A 15,246-nucleotide genomic window follows, 5' to 3' on the forward strand; every position below is an offset into this window, starting at 1 on the left:
CACCGAGGGTGAAGATCCCGGCGGCCATCTTCACAAGGTAAGTCAGAAGTCGCCGGAGCGCGGGGATTCGGGTAAGTACTGGACGGTTTGTTTTTTTTATGCCTGCATCGGGTTTGTCTCGCGCCGAACGGGGGGGGCTATTGAAAAAAAACAAAACCCGTTTCGGCGCGGGACAACCCCTTTAAGGGATATCAAAATAATATTTACCTCATATCTGGATGCCATGCGGGCTTCAGCTGAGCCAACTGTGCTGCGCATATCACTTTCACTGTTGAAGTTCATTCCACCAAATTCCTGGAGAAGACCCTCAAAGCTTGCCTCTGTTGGTTCATTTGGGGTTATGAAAGACCATGCTGGCAGATCTGTAGCAAGAATTGTAAAAGATATAAAAGTCATAAAAACATAATTACCACTACCATTATTATTCCTTTACAGACAAGAGAGCATTGCATATTAGTTACAAAACCCCAAAAACCACTGTTTTGCAAAGCTGGCGCCCAAGTTCTGCGGCTTTTTTCCCTTACAAACCTTGAAAATAATAAAGTTACAATGTGTTGATATTACACTTTCTAGGTGGCAAAAAGAAAAGAGGTTTTCACAGACTTGAAAGTTATTCATGTTGGGATGCAAGTGGCTGAATATGCCGATTCTGAATATACAAGGTTTCTTATAATGGCAACAAGGTGTTCTGATCCTGATCCTCCACACATTTACTAGATTCAGTGAGGATACGCACTGGGCCAAATAGTTCCAGTATAGATCTGGACTCTCTTCACTCTCTGGCACTGGTGAGCAGCGAGTAACGGGTCCGAGGGTGCTGCACCTAATGATCAAAGAAACCCACAGCGCAACTCAAGATGATGATCATGGTAGGATTAGACCTCAGGATTGGTCAACAATAGTTGATCGGTGGCGATTTACTGCTCAGGATAAACGGCTGATCGCTTGGCCAGCTGTCAGTGCGGCAGGGCCATACCTTATCATCAGGGGTTGGAGCAGGAAGCCCAATTGGCGACTTTGCTTCAGCTGAAATCAATGGGATCGATCCTGCCTATTACACTCAAGGCTCTGACCCCTTTGTGGAGTTGGAAGTGTAATAGGCGGCTTCGCTCTCAGTGATTTTAATAGGGGTGAAGCCATATATTAGACTTCCTGCTCCAACCCCGATGAGGTCTGGCCCTGTTATGCTGTCAGATGGCCAAGCAAATCAGCTGATCGCCAGGGATCCTGATAGTATTTGCCTGGAAAAAGCCTTTAAAAAGAAAAATCAAGTAGATAACTTACAGCAAGTTCTAACATTAAACAGTCAAAAACAGCTGATGGAGGCAGTAAGGCTGGGTTCACACAGGGCGGATTTGCCGCGGATTGCCGTTGCATATCCGCACTGCGGCAAAACCGCTGCGTTTGCAGTGCAATGCAGCACAAATGAGATTTGCCAAAAAGCTGTTCCCACAGGACGGATTTTTTCCGCATAGCCGCAGTGCGGAAATGCAACTGCGGTGCGGTTTTAAAAGATGCAGCATGTTCATTCTTTGGTCTTTTCCGCAGCGCTTTTTTGTCCATAGACCTCTATGGACGCAGCCAAAACCGCACCAAAACCGCGACAAATGCGCGGCAAGAAGTAAAAAGCGCTGCAGAAAAAACAGCTTGCGGATTTTTCCGCACGAAAATCTGCAGCAAAATCCGCAAGCCAAAATTAACATTTGAAGCGGTTTTGCCGCAGAAGCAGTTCTTCAGCGGCAAAACCGCAACTGAAAAACCGCGGCAAAACCGCAGCAAATCCGCCCTGTGTGAACCCAGCCTAAATCACTTCCTATGTAAAGGACAGAGGCTTCTTTAGGCTCCTGTACAGCACACAATGTAGCAGGAAAATAAAACCGGGTTGCCCTGAGCTGGTGTCCAAAGGAGCAGCTCATCCTGGTGCATGTGGAGAGCAGTACAGGACCAGTGATACCTTACTGTACTGCATAGAGGCGCTACTAGACAGCCAATCACTGCATGTACTCACATCCAGGGAGCTAGGATGCCAGGAATTCAGAACAGCAATGTTGTGGCCTCTGACTTGCATGCAGTGGCCACCCGACTTCAGCCGCCAACAGAGACCGGGAAATTCACAAGGCTGAAAACAGGCAAGTACCTATTGTTTTAACCCATTTGCCTCTAATTTTAACCTCTTAAGGACGTGACCCTTTTTTTTCTCTACTTTTAGTTTTTTCCTCCCCCCTTTAAAAAAAAACAAACAAAACATTGACATAGATGTCTGAGTGTTTTTTTTGCGGGACGAGTTGTATTTTTCAATGGTACTATTTAGTCTACCATATAATGTACTGAAAAACTTTTTAAAAATTCTAAGTGGAGTAAAATGTAAAAACAAAACAAAATTCCGACATCTTTTAATGCTTCTTGTTTCTACGGCACACAAACTGCAAAAATGACATGATAACTTTATTCTATGGGTCAGTACAATTGCAACCATAGCAAACTTATATAGTTTTTAATTTTTTTGCTGTACTACTTTTATTTTTTTTTTAAAGATATCTAATTTTTAAAAATTATTTTCTGCTGCCATCTTCTGACCGCAATACTTTCTTTTTCCATCGACATGGTTGTGCGAGAGCTCGGTTTTTGCCAGACGTCCTGTAGTTTGCGTTGGTACCATTTTGGAATACATAAATACGACTTTTTGTTCATTTTTTATTGCATTTTTCTTGAAGCGCATTTCTGGCATTTAAAAAAAAAAATTTCTGACGACGTTCACCGTGCGGGGAAAAATAATGCATTACTTTGATAGATCAGACCCTTACGGACGCAGCAATACAAAATATATATTTTTGTTTTATTATTTAGATTCTTCTTTACAAATATGGCAAAGGGTTGGTTTCTTCTTTTTTTATCTTTTTTTTAATAATTAGAAAAACTTTATTGATCTTATTTTTACTTTTTTTCTTAGTCCGCACAAGGGACAACAACTTGGGACTCCTTGATCATACGGCGATCGGGCAGGCATTCTATCAAGCTACCCCACAGGCATGGCTTGATAGGCATTCTGCCATGACAGCCCTGGGGCCTTTCAGAAAGCTCCCGGCTGCTATGACAGCCGCATGGCTCCCTGTGATCTCATCGCCGGAGGGGGAAGGGGGGCATATGGGACCCCAGAACATCGGTCGGGGCATTTAAATACCGCTGTCAGAATTTAATTTAAGGAATTTAACTGCTCCGATGAGCCGCGTGGGTTGCCGCCAGGTGTTGATTTTAAGAAACAGCCAGCGCCTGCGTTGTATGGAGGGGGATCGCCGCACCATCTCCCTTCATACATACCCCGATGCTGCAGGATATAAATGTAGTGCTATACTGTTAGGGGGTTAAAAAGCACATTTTAAACCAGGCAACCCTTTTAAACACCCCAATCACATGCATTGTCAGTGGAATGCTAGCAGATTCCTTGGGGGGGAAAGAAAATGTGCACACTTCTTCTAGAGAGGCTTAGAAATAGAAATCAATGGCCTAACGGAGTAAAACAGAGATTAGCTGATCAGCAGGGATCCTAAGCAGCAGACCCCTGCCAATCAACTATTGATGACCAATTCTCAGGATAGGCCATCAATAGTAAAAGCCCCAGCCATCCCCTCTAATCTTCATTTTGCTTTTTACAACTAGAATTGGCGAAACCAAAACAATCAGCTCTTAACTGCTTTCTGGTTCCGGGATGTCAGATGCTACTTGCTATGTGAATGGATAGGTTACAATTTCTGTAAAATCTTTATGATTTTAGCAATACTCACAATTTGTAGCTTGGATGCAGAAAATATTTGGGTTCACTACTTCCACTGTGTGTGTTACTCTTTGAGGAACCTTTGAAGTACTGATTGAATAGAGAACAGCTTCACGGTTGCATTGTTGGCTGTCACCACTGTACAAACAAAAATGAAAAGTTACAATAGTTTAGAGAAAAAATATGAAAAAGTCAACGTTCTCATATACTTCATAAAGACAACCGCAGAGGAGCAATAATATTGTACCAGTTGTTCACATGCAAACTAAATCCGGCAGAGGGTCCAATGGAGTAGAGGCGCTGGAGCGGTGGGAGATTAGCAAGTGAGTAATTGGTCTTATTTTCTTATGTTCTGCTAATAGTTGCTTTTTTTTTTTATTTAGTCCTGGAATACCCCTTCATGCTACAGGATAGAATAACTAAAAGAGGGTCTACTTCAGACCGTATTTAAGCGCAACATCGGGGAGCAGCAATGTCTTCTTTAAAGCATGTGCCCCTTGTGAAAAAAAACCTATGGGAGTACAGGTGCATTAAAACTCAGAACAACCTAAAGGACTTTTTTTTGGTCCAAGCAGGCAAGAATGTTGCTTGGAAAATTTGTTTGCCCAATAATGAGCCAAGGGGAAGTTGTGCCAATTACTCAGTGAATGAGGAAACACTTGCACATCGGTTAATCATATATTTTGTGTAGCACATAGGAATCATCGTTGTTGTTGCCACATCTGCCAATGAACAGGGGATATGCTGTTGGGAATGATGATATGCTATGGGGGATGAACAATGGGTCGTCCCCTATTAGAGTCTGAATCAGCCTGTGTGAAGGTCAGGCAGTCAAGCACCGATCTTGTTGATTAGTGCTAGTCATCTGCAGCACATAAAAAAATAAATCTTGCTATAAATTTGTATAGAGCCAACTTAATCCGCAGCACGTTCAGGTAATTTATTTATGTGTGTAAGTACGGTTTTAGGCTTCATTCCCATCAGGGTTGGGGCCTCCATCACTGAATTCCATTAAAATATAGGGCAAAATAGCACTGCATGCAGTTCTTCTTCATCCTATAAAATGCCTAAGGGCATAACTGAAGCCAAAAGGATCCCATGAGAGTCAATAGGGACAGTTTTGTGCCGTTTGGTTCAGTCATAGGATGGATCCATCTTTCTCAAGCATTCTGTTTCCTGCTTCTATGATGGAGCAGGAAAATTGAATCCATTCACTTGGACGTATTTTTTTCTTTGGGGGGGGCAAGGACATCTATTCAGCATATTATCAAAGAAGAAGAAAAGCTCCAAACCCAGCCACTGATCGATCATATGACCACTACAGTAAACTCTATTGCTGTGCTGCCTGGAAGTAACACCCGGCCTGCACAGCATTGGAATTTACTGTAGTGGCCATATGATGAACCAGTGGCTATAATTAAGGGTTTTCCTCGCACTCAATAAAAAGTGAGACAAGCTCCCTTCCGAATGCCCTTTAAATCGTTCTTGGCAGCATATACCCCATTCACACAAGGAGATATGCTGCCAAGAACCAATATTGTTCAGTGGCATAAACAATGCAATCAGCCTCATTCATGGCCTGCTCATTGTCCAGTTAACACGTTTATATTGAACCTTAAGTGTGGTCTTTTCTGTGATTTTATTTAACTTTCTGTGAATTACTTGTAAAGTTATTTAGGGACTTCCAAATCAATGAGACCCTTGATGCGGGTTGCGAGCTTGAGAAAATATCAACTAACGTTTATCATTTTTGCAGGAGACCGTTTTACTTTGTGATATTTGGGAGGCACAAGGTGCCTTTTGGTACACGCAAAAAGTGTGGGATAGCCTATCTGATCTAATAGTATGGACAGGGTCAATAGACTGTAAGCCAGCAATGTGCATTACATGTAATAGTGCAATTAGCATCTTACATAAGCCTTATGCAAGTATATAGAATCGTAAGCAGCCACCCGTCTCATGAACGGTAGGTGTATGAGTAGCTGTGCATTAGTACTTTACACCAGTGCTATCTCTCCCATATGGAATTTTGTTTTTTCTGTATACTGCTGGAAACTGACATTTGTGTCTGCACTTGTACCCTTGTATCAGTAAGTGTATAGTACAATGGGGGTTTAGTTTTCCTGCTGCGATATGGGTGTAGAAAAATGGAATCCCTTGACTGAACAGTTCCCTTTTATGACAGAACCGTACGACACCGATAGACTCCACTGAATACGGGGATCTGATTGGTTCCCATCATCTTGTCCAGCGTTTTACCAGACAGAAAAGTCCCTCCCGTAGGACTTTTTAATGTGGCATTTCAGTGTTTAAGTTGTTTGTTAAGTTGAAAGTTTAAACCACAAAAGGTACATTTGTTTTGCTCCTCAATCTGTAATCAGTAGGTTGAGCTCATCAATGCTTTGTTATTGTGCTAAAGAAAAATCAATATCAAATATCCATGTTACTTTATCAATCATAGCTTTATTTTGACAACGTAAATGTTTTAATTATATGATCATATTTGCCCCATTCCATTTACAACTTACTAGCCCTAGATCTTTTCACGTGAACATTAACATTTGTCTATGCAGAATTTCCCAAGATAAGAAGCAGAACTTTATAGTTGTGGATTTTTTATTTTACTTTTGGCCTTCTCCCTAAAGTTCTGCAGTCCTTACTGGTGAATTTTAGAAACTTCTCTCTGACTTCATCAATTCAGCATATGTGATGAGCCAGCGACATTCAGGGTCTATTGACACTGGATTAATACATGTCTAACTGTAGATACAGATGTATGTATGCAGCAGATGCCTAGAAGAAAGGTAAATGATTTGACTGCCACCTTGTGGCTTTAGAGAAGCTTTCTTTCTAAAACACTGATGGCGTGTAAAACAGAGATGTGACATAAGGGTAGAACAGGACCTGCTTTTCTTTGATGTGATGGACTGTACAGCCCATATAGTACTGTATAATGAAGGTTGCCCTCGCATGCATAGCAATCTGTCCAATGGAAATAAAGGATAAACCACCCAAAGGGCTGCTTCACCCGGGGGACCCAGTGAATCGCTCCTGTGCTTTTACACAGTGAATGGAGGTGGAGCGCGCCGGAGATCGTTCTGACGCCCGCCTTCATTCACAGTAAGCAGGCAGTCGTTTATAGATGAAAGACTGCTTGTCCTCTGACTTTCATGCCTGCACAATCTGAACTAATTATCATTTGGTGTTCAGATCATGCAGCCATATACACTGAATGATCAGGGGGGGACCCAATGACTTGTATGGAAGTCTGTTCTAGGCATGTTCGCTGACCCGTGCAGACGGGCCTCGGATTCCGCAGGAAAGCAGATTTTAAAAAAAATTTAAAAAACACTCTACTGCACATGTGCGCCAATGCTTCCGCACCCATCCGCAGTGAAGACCCGTACAGGTAAGCACTGTCCTCGACCGTGGTCAGGGTCAGATTCCGCTGTGGGCTCCCACATGCAGAATCCGCCTTGCCTGTGGACATGAGGCCTAATCCTATCTGTGGTGTTAGCGAGATGACTGCTGAAAAGCTTTCGCTGCAGAACAGGAAGTATCAGCCTATTATTAGGCTTTGTGGTCAGTATGAAAAATGCTGAATTTCAGGATTTTTCAAATATAGATTGTGACTAGAGATGAGCGAGCATACTCGTCCGAGCTTGATGCTCGTTCGAGTATTAGGGTGCTCGAGATGCTCGTTACTCGAGACGAGCACCATGCGGTACTCGTCTCGATTAAACGAGCACAGACCATTGAATTCAATGGAGCCGGCAATACAGCCGGCTCGATTGAAAGCAATGGGCTGCCGGCGAGCGCGGGATGAATTATCGGGAAGGGCTTAAAAATATAAGCCCTTACCTGAAAATCATCCTTAAGGGTGCGTTCAGAAGAGCGTGTTTTGGTGCGTGCATACGCACGCACAAAAACACGCTTGTATTTACAACACTGCATTCCCTATGGTGTGTGCACATGTCCGTACTTTGCAGGTGCGTGCCTGCAAAGATAGGACATGCGTGCACCATAGGGAATGCACGCATTGTTTTCAATGGAGCCACGGCTGCTGCTGGCGGCTCCATTGAAAACAATGGCCTGCTGGCTCCCTGCATTCCTTTTCAGGGAAGGACTTTACATATAAGCCCTTCACTGAAAAAGAAAGATTTTAGTGTAAAAAAGAATAAAAATGCAGGCAAACTCTTCAGTGGAGCCGCTGCTGCTGCGGGCGACTCCATTGAAGACAATGGTCCGCTGGCACACCTGAATTCTTTTTCAGGGAAGGGCTTTACATACAAGCCATTCCCTGGAAATGAATTAAAAGTGATTTAAAAAAAAAAAAAAAAATAGATACTCACCTGCCTTCAGCTGCTGAGGCACAGCCGTGTCTTCTCCTGCTGTCCCCTGCACTGTGGTGCTGAACTGCTGATCTATCACCAGCTGGGGATTTAAAATCCCCGCCTGCTGAAAGAGCTGAATGTGATTGGCTGAGGTGTTCAGCCAATCACAGGCAGCTCTTCCCGAATGAATGACAGGTGAGAGCTGCTTGTGATTGGCTGAGCACCTCAGCCAATCACATTCAGCTCTTTCAGCAGGCGGGGATTTAAAATCCCCGGCTGGTGATAGATCAGCAGTTCAGCAACACAGTGCAGGGGACAGCAGGAGAAGACGAGGCTGTGCCCCGGCAGCTGAAGGGAGGTGAGTACCTTTTTTTTTTTTTACTATTATGAAGCCCTTCCCTGCAAAGCCACTAACAGCTGCCGGGGCTCAGCGGGGACTTCTGCCGCTGTCCCCGGCTCTGTAGCGCTGCTGAGCTATCAGCAGCTGGGGATTTTAAATCCCCGTCTGCTGATAGTTTAGAACTACAGAGCCTGGGACAGCGCTAGAAGTCGCGGCTGAGCCCCGGCAACTGAAGGGAGGTGAGAATTGTTTATTTTTATTTTTTGCACTAATTTAAATGGCTTTTCAGGGAAGGGCTTATGAAGCCCTTCCCTGAAAAGCCATTGACAGGATGCCGGCAGCAGGATTCTCTACCGCAGCTGTCATGTGTGACAGCTGCAGTTGAGAACTGAAGAATTCCTTTTGCTGCATCTGCCACAGATGTGGCAGATGTAGCAGCAGGGAATTCTTTTAACTAGCGGGGGTGATGGATACATCTGGGTCACAGCAGTGGCGGAGAGGTACGTTTATTTTTATTCCTTTTTTTGTTTTGCGCTAAAATGTTTCTTTTTCAGGGAAGGGCTTATATTTTTAAGCCCTTCCCGAAAATTCATCCCGCGCTCGCCGGCAGCCCATTGCTTTCAATGGAGCCGGCTGTATTGCCGGCTCCATTGAATTCAATGGGCTAACATCGTTCTTCTCTGCCACAGCTGCTGCAGCTGTGGCGGAGGAGAACGATCTTTATGCTGACAGTGAGGGGGGGGGGTCTCACTCTTGCCACTATTGTGGCTTAATAGTGAGACCTCGGAGCCCGAAATGCAGCCCTGCATGTTGCTCCTCGCATGAATGATATATTCCCTTTGAATGTGAGATTGAGGCCTCATGTCCACTAGGAAATTCGGGCCCGCGCGGATTTTCCATGCAGAATCCTGCAGCGGGTCCCTCCTTTCCCGCGAACATGAGGCCTGAAAAAGGATTTTTCTTACCTGTCCGGATGCAGCGGATCTTCCCTCCGTCGTGGCCGGATCTTCTTTCTTCGGCCCGGCGGATGTGCTCGGCACGCTAGAAGCGTGCCGCACGCATGCGCTGTGCATTTTTTTTTGTTTTTTTAATCCTGCTCTCCCGCGCTGGAGAGCAGAAATTCAGCTGCGGGTGTACCGCGAATACGGACGGTGTCCATTGGCTTCTATGGAAGACTGCGGAAGACCCGCAGAAAATGGAGCATGCTGCGGGTGTTTTCCCGCACGTGCGATCTGCGCAGCAGGGAAAATTGACATCCGCAGGTATTTACTTACCTGCGGGTTTCCAATGCATCCCTATGGCTGTAGAAAACGCGTGCGGGATACCCACGCGGATTTCCTAATTCTATTTGTCCAGTGGACATGAGGCATTAGTGAAAGGAAACCATGAGACAATTTTTTTATGATTATCTATTGGTAAGCACATTATTTTTGTAAGAAATGAATAAAAAGTTGCATAGCCATGACAGGAAAAAGACAACAACTGTGCTTCTGGAAAACCCATTCAAATGGGCTATCTGGGACTTTAAAATTGTTGGCTACACTTGTACAAACTACAAGGGAATTAACAATCAATAGTCAACTAACAAGCATACTCGAATTTTCAGAAGACTCTTCAGAACAAGCTTCCATGTGTGAAGATGAGTAATAACACTATTTCTGGCCATTATATGACTTGTATCCCGCATTTATATTAGTTTTCGCCTCTGCAGGCTCCATCTCTAATTTTCAGTTAACTGCTGTAGTGTCTGTGAGAGTCTCTCCCTTTTGCTCTTTCCTCTCCACAGGCTTCTATGGGCAGCATGAGTAATCTCCCTTCTCCACTTCCTGTTCTCCATCCTGTTATCTCTGATACTACGCATGGGCATCACTTAACAGGCAGTGGACAGCAGATTAGAAGGAAGAGAGACTCCTAATTGCTCCTCCGGATATGTCCAACATGGCCACGGTGCTCGCTCCTGTCACTACTCGATGCACACTACGAGTTGTCGGGAAGCAGCATGCACTGTCTGACTGCTCTGATGGGCCAGCACTGCTCATGGTAGATGCACCACCAGTCTAAGAATTGCCTGAGCCATCTTGAATGTATGAAGAGAGGCCCAAGGAACAGGCAGATTGGCAGGCAAATAGGGAAGAGGATGGCACCAGGTCATTTAACCCTTCTGCTACAGTCCATGCACAATACTTTTATACTGGAACAAAGGATTGCAGCATGGGTCCATTCTAGGGCATTGTGGTTTCTGTTTTCCTGCTCTGCTATGTGACCCTGGCTGCATGGATCCATGTTATGATGGAAACGAACACCACCAAATGGACCTCACTTAGTTTATGGCATGCTGTCCAGCATTCTCCTGGACAAAGCACAGTATGCCGCACTGTTTAATCCAGGACTTTAATGGAATTCAGCAGCGGAGGCTCTGAGCAGAGCCTAATTCACGGTGACACAAAAGGCAGACTTCAAAAATATATATTTTATTACGAAAAATTTACCAACAGTATTATATTCATCCCGATAAATACCAATCTAGAGTGATATGCACGCTGCAGCCAGACGGCTCAGGACAGAAGGAGGAGACAATATAGATTCTACTTACGTTACAACAGGAATGGAGCATTCAGAAAAGACGCTAAAATCAGCAGCGCTGCAGTCGGCATCACAGCAGCAGTTAACATCGCACTCGGCCACCAGCAGGTCACAGACACACAGGCTGCCAACTGGGGAAAACAAAGTACAAACATAAATGTATAGAAACTGCTTAATGGGTTTTGTTTAATAAAGATAAAAAGCTGTACAACTTTCTAAAGCACTTTGCTTCACTCCCATGGGATTCAATATTTCTGCTTGCTGTCAGTGAATGGAACACCCCCCCCCCTTTTTTTTTTTCATTCAGAGACATGGTCCTTTAATAGGTGCCCCATCTACAACATGTTTATTTTAAAAATGATTATTAGACAAGCTGACAGATTCTTTTTACTTATAAGACTGGGATACTGTCATGCTGTGGCAGCCACATGTGGATGAAACCTTGGCCATCCTACACTATTACCTACTAAATCGTGTGGCCATTGGCTACCGTGGATGGGCAGGGATACGGCAGGGGCAGCTGCCAAAGCAAGGAGACCCAGCTTAAATGGTCACTAACTTTTCAAACAACTCGAGCTTATAAGCCATTGTGAGAACACGCAGAAGTACCAAGAATGATCACTGTAAAGTGCTGACCCCTAGGGGTCTCCCTCCCGTAGGCTAGTTTTGCGACCTGTGCAGAGGTCATTGTGTATAACGCCACTGTGTACTGTGAATAGTGGATTCTGTGTTATCTACTGTGCTTTCCTGAAAAAAAGCCCTACCCTGATTTGTTTTGGGGGGTGGAGGGGAGGGGGATATAGTCTTGAAATAAAAGCCCTTCCCCCAAAAATAAGCCCTAGTTCTACAACATAAAAAAAACAAAATACAGCAATACTCACCTAGCCAGCGGTGCCCGAGTCTCTCGCGCTGGTGCTGAGGCAGTCCTCAGCATCGACATATCACTCTCTTTGTGATAACGGGGCTTTGAAGACCCCGCCTCCAGCAAGCAAGTGCTGTGACTGGATAAAGAGCACCGCTGGCTGAGCCAATCAGAGCCGGTGCTCGATCATTCACAGCCATTCAGTGAGCTCTGAGCAACAGCGCTCGTGATCCAATCACAGCATTCGCTTGCTGGAGGCGAGGTATTCAAAACCCTGTCACCAGAAAAAGAGTAATATGTCAGCGCTGAGGACAAGGCCGCCTGCCGCAGCGCCGGCGACCGGCACGAAGGACTCAGATGCCGTGGGCCAGGTGAGTATAACCCACTCCCCAAAAATAAGATGCCGTCCCTCTTTTGGGGCAAAAATAAATATAAGACAGGGCCTTATTTTCAGGGAAACACAGATATAGATGTTACATCTAAGTGTGATCCTGCCTGTGATGATAATGAGATGACTGCTGAAAAGTTCTCTCTGCAAAACAGGAAGTGTCAGACTATTATTAGGCCCTGTGGTCAGGGTGAAAAATGCTGAATTTTAGGACTTTTTTAAAGCTATAGTGACATTAAGAATTTTTTTTAAAATTCTAACATAAAAACCTGATGTATGAAACGGGTTATGTTCTGATGACATATTCACTTTAAAATCTGCACCGCAGGTCACATACAGAGCTAACTGTGTGCAGATGGTTTCTGCAGCATATATAAGATTGGTTTAAAGGTCATCTGCTTCTCAGCTACTGGAAATGCTGCGGCACCCACCCTGTGAGAACGTCCCCTCAGAGCCTCCCTCTAGTAGCACCACTATTTACTACAGTTGTATGGCATGTAAGGGTACTCTTACATGGGACGACCCGTCGGGTGCAGGTGCCTAACGGCTCGTCCCAGCGATAATCCTTCCTGTGCCTTTACACCGGAACGAGCATCACTAGTGAATGGAGGCTGAGCGGGACGGGGATCATTCCAGTCTATCCGCCGCCATTCGCAGGAAGCAGGTCGGTCATAAGTGAGCTATTGCGGTTTACACGGAACGATCCGTTGTTCGGTTTTCTGTATGCATTTACAATGAACGATTTATCATTCAGATTTTTGCTGGATCGCAGGAATCCGGACGATAATCATTCTGTGTAGAAGCAGCTCAACTTCATGCTGGAGAGATCTGTAAGGGAACGGTGGCACGTAGGGGTCCCTGCGCCAGTGATGCCAGTCCTTGCAGCTTGCTGATGAATTAGGTGCTCTGCTAACAGCCAGGTGGTTTTAGGTGAAGCCCTCAGCCATTCACAACGTTGGGGGACACCAACTCCATTACACATTCAATCCCCCACAGATTCCTCCCAGCAGCGGCTGCCGGGGCGCAGCTGTCCTGCAAACACTGCTTCTAATGGAACATGGAAGAGTGACCGAGGGAAACCCTCAGTGTGGCTCCTCCTGGGAGCGGTCTGTGTGCGCCGACTACACCGCTGTACAGAGCATGTAGTCGGGCTGCTCACCGGGGATGACGAGAGGAGGGATGGAGCGGAACTGGGGGAGCTCCGTGGAGACGGGGGCTTCTGTGGTCGCTGGGGGTCCAGCCGTCGTGCCCGGTCCTACTGGTGGCTCCGAGGACACAGGTGGAGTCCCGGCTACGGGGGGTGAGCCTGTGTACTCCCCGGGTAGAGGCTCGGAAGTGGCGGCTCCTGCATTCCCCTGCCCGGTGCCATCGTCCAGCAGCCCGCCAGCCTCCGTTATATTATCCGCAAATAAATGCCCAGTAACATCAGGTCCTTCCGTGCCAACCGCTGCCACCCTGCACACCGCGGCCACTGCCAGCAGCACCGCAAAGCGGGTACACACGGGCATGGCGGCCGCCGCAGCAGCGTTGCTATAAACAACGAGGAGCTTGTCCGGCTCCAGGAAGTGACGACAAACATCTTCCGGCTGAGGATCGTCTTAGCAAATACTGTAACTAATAAGTCCTGACTGCAGCTGTAACGTGCGCCACCGTGTGGCGGCCTCCAGCTTCTCTGCGGTTGTTCTTAAGCGGACCTCATGCATCACCTGCTAAGAAAACCCCAGTTACCTGCTTCCAGATCCCCCCCCCCCCCCCCAGAGAACCAGCTTACAGAAGCCCCCATTCCAGAAAACCTGCATCCAGATGCCCCCCCCCCTCCTCCAGAGAACCAGCTTTCAGATGCCCCTATTCCAGAGGACCTGCCTATAGATGTCCCCCATCCTAAAGTACCAGATTCCAAATGCCCGCCATCCCAGAGAACCTGCTTACAGATGCCCCCCCCCCCGAGAATCTGCTTCAAGATGCCCCCATTCCAGAGGACAAGCTTCCAGATGCCCTAATCGCAGAGAAGCTACCTACAGATGCCCCCATCCCAGAGTACCTGCTTCCAGATGCCCCCATCCCAGAGAACCTGCTTCCAGATGCCCCCATCCCAGAGAACCTGCTTCCAGATGGCCCCATCCCAGAGAACCTGCTTCCAGATGCCCCATCCCAGAGAACCTGCTTCCAGATGCCCCTATCCCAGAGAACCTGCTTCCAGATTCCCCTATCCCAGAGAACCTGCTTCCAGATGCCCCTATCCCAGAGAACCTGCTTCCAGATGCCCCCCATCCTAGAGTACCTGCTTCCAAATGCCCCTATCCCAGAGAACCAGCTTCCAGATGCCCCCATCCGAGAGAACCTGCCTACAGATGCCCCCCATCCTAGAGTACCTGCTTCCAAATGCCCTCCATCCCAGAGAACCTGTTTAAAGATGCCCTCCCCCCGAGTACCTGCTTCCAGATGTCCCCATCCCAGAGTACCTGCTTTCAGATGCCTCCCATCCCAGAGTACCTGCTTCCAGATGCCCCAGATCCCAGAGTACCTCCTTCCAGATGCCCCAGATCCCAGAGTACCTGCTTTCAGATGCCTCCCATCCCAGAGTACCTGCTTTCAGATGCCTCCCATCCCAGAGTACCTGCTTCCAGATGCCCCAGATCCCAGAGTACCTGCTTCCAGATGCCCCAGATCCCAGAGTACCTGCTTCCAGATGCCCCAGATCCCAGAGAACCTGCTTCCAGATGCCCCTGATCCCAGAGTACCTGCTTCCAGATGCCCCTGATCCCAGAGTACCTGCTTCCAGATGCCCCCGATCCCAGAGTACCTGCTTCCAGATGCCCCTGATCCCAGAGTACCTGCTTCTAGATGCCCCCCATCTCAGAGTACCTGCTTCCAGATGCCTCCCATCCCAGAGTACCTGCTTTCAGATGTCCCCATCCCAGAGTACTTGGCTACAGATACCCCCATCCCAGAGGACCTGCTTCCAGA

General features: G+C 46.6%; 2 protein-coding genes across 2 annotated transcripts in view; one reads left to right on the forward strand and one right to left on the reverse strand.

The window, feature by feature from the left end:
• Window positions 1–13,829, reverse strand: part of TCTN1 (tectonic family member 1) — a 61,011-nt gene extending 47,182 nt beyond the window's left edge. Inside the window, exons 1-4 of the mRNA XM_066603255.1 lie at window positions 13,439–13,829; window positions 11,040–11,160; window positions 3,783–3,910; window positions 208–362 (exon numbers count right to left, since the gene is read on the reverse strand). Of these exons, the coding sequence (XP_066459352.1) occupies window positions 208–362; window positions 3,783–3,910; window positions 11,040–11,160; window positions 13,439–13,787 (753 nt within the window). The 5' untranslated portion in view covers window positions 13,788–13,829. The remainder of the gene's footprint in view (window positions 1–207; window positions 363–3,782; window positions 3,911–11,039; window positions 11,161–13,438) is intronic.
• A 350-nt stretch (window positions 13,830–14,179) lies between these two features.
• LOC136628817 (periaxin-like) lies at window positions 14,180–15,040 on the forward strand. Its single transcript, XM_066604911.1, has one exon. The coding sequence runs from the start codon at window positions 14,180–14,182 to the stop codon at window positions 15,038–15,040; it is 861 nt and encodes a 286-aa protein (XP_066461008.1).
• Window positions 15,041–15,246: the final 206 nt, after the last annotated feature.

The sequence above is a fragment of the Eleutherodactylus coqui genome, chromosome 5, assembly GCF_035609145.1.
Source record: "Eleutherodactylus coqui strain aEleCoq1 chromosome 5, aEleCoq1.hap1, whole genome shotgun sequence".
Classification (NCBI taxonomy): domain Eukaryota; kingdom Metazoa; phylum Chordata; class Amphibia; order Anura; family Eleutherodactylidae; genus Eleutherodactylus; species Eleutherodactylus coqui.

Excerpts from the sequence above, each read along its gene's own strand:
- LOC136628817 (XM_066604911.1), top strand. The coding sequence starts at position 14,180 with ATGCCCGCCATCCCAGAGAACCTGCTTACAGATGCCCCCCCCCCCGAG.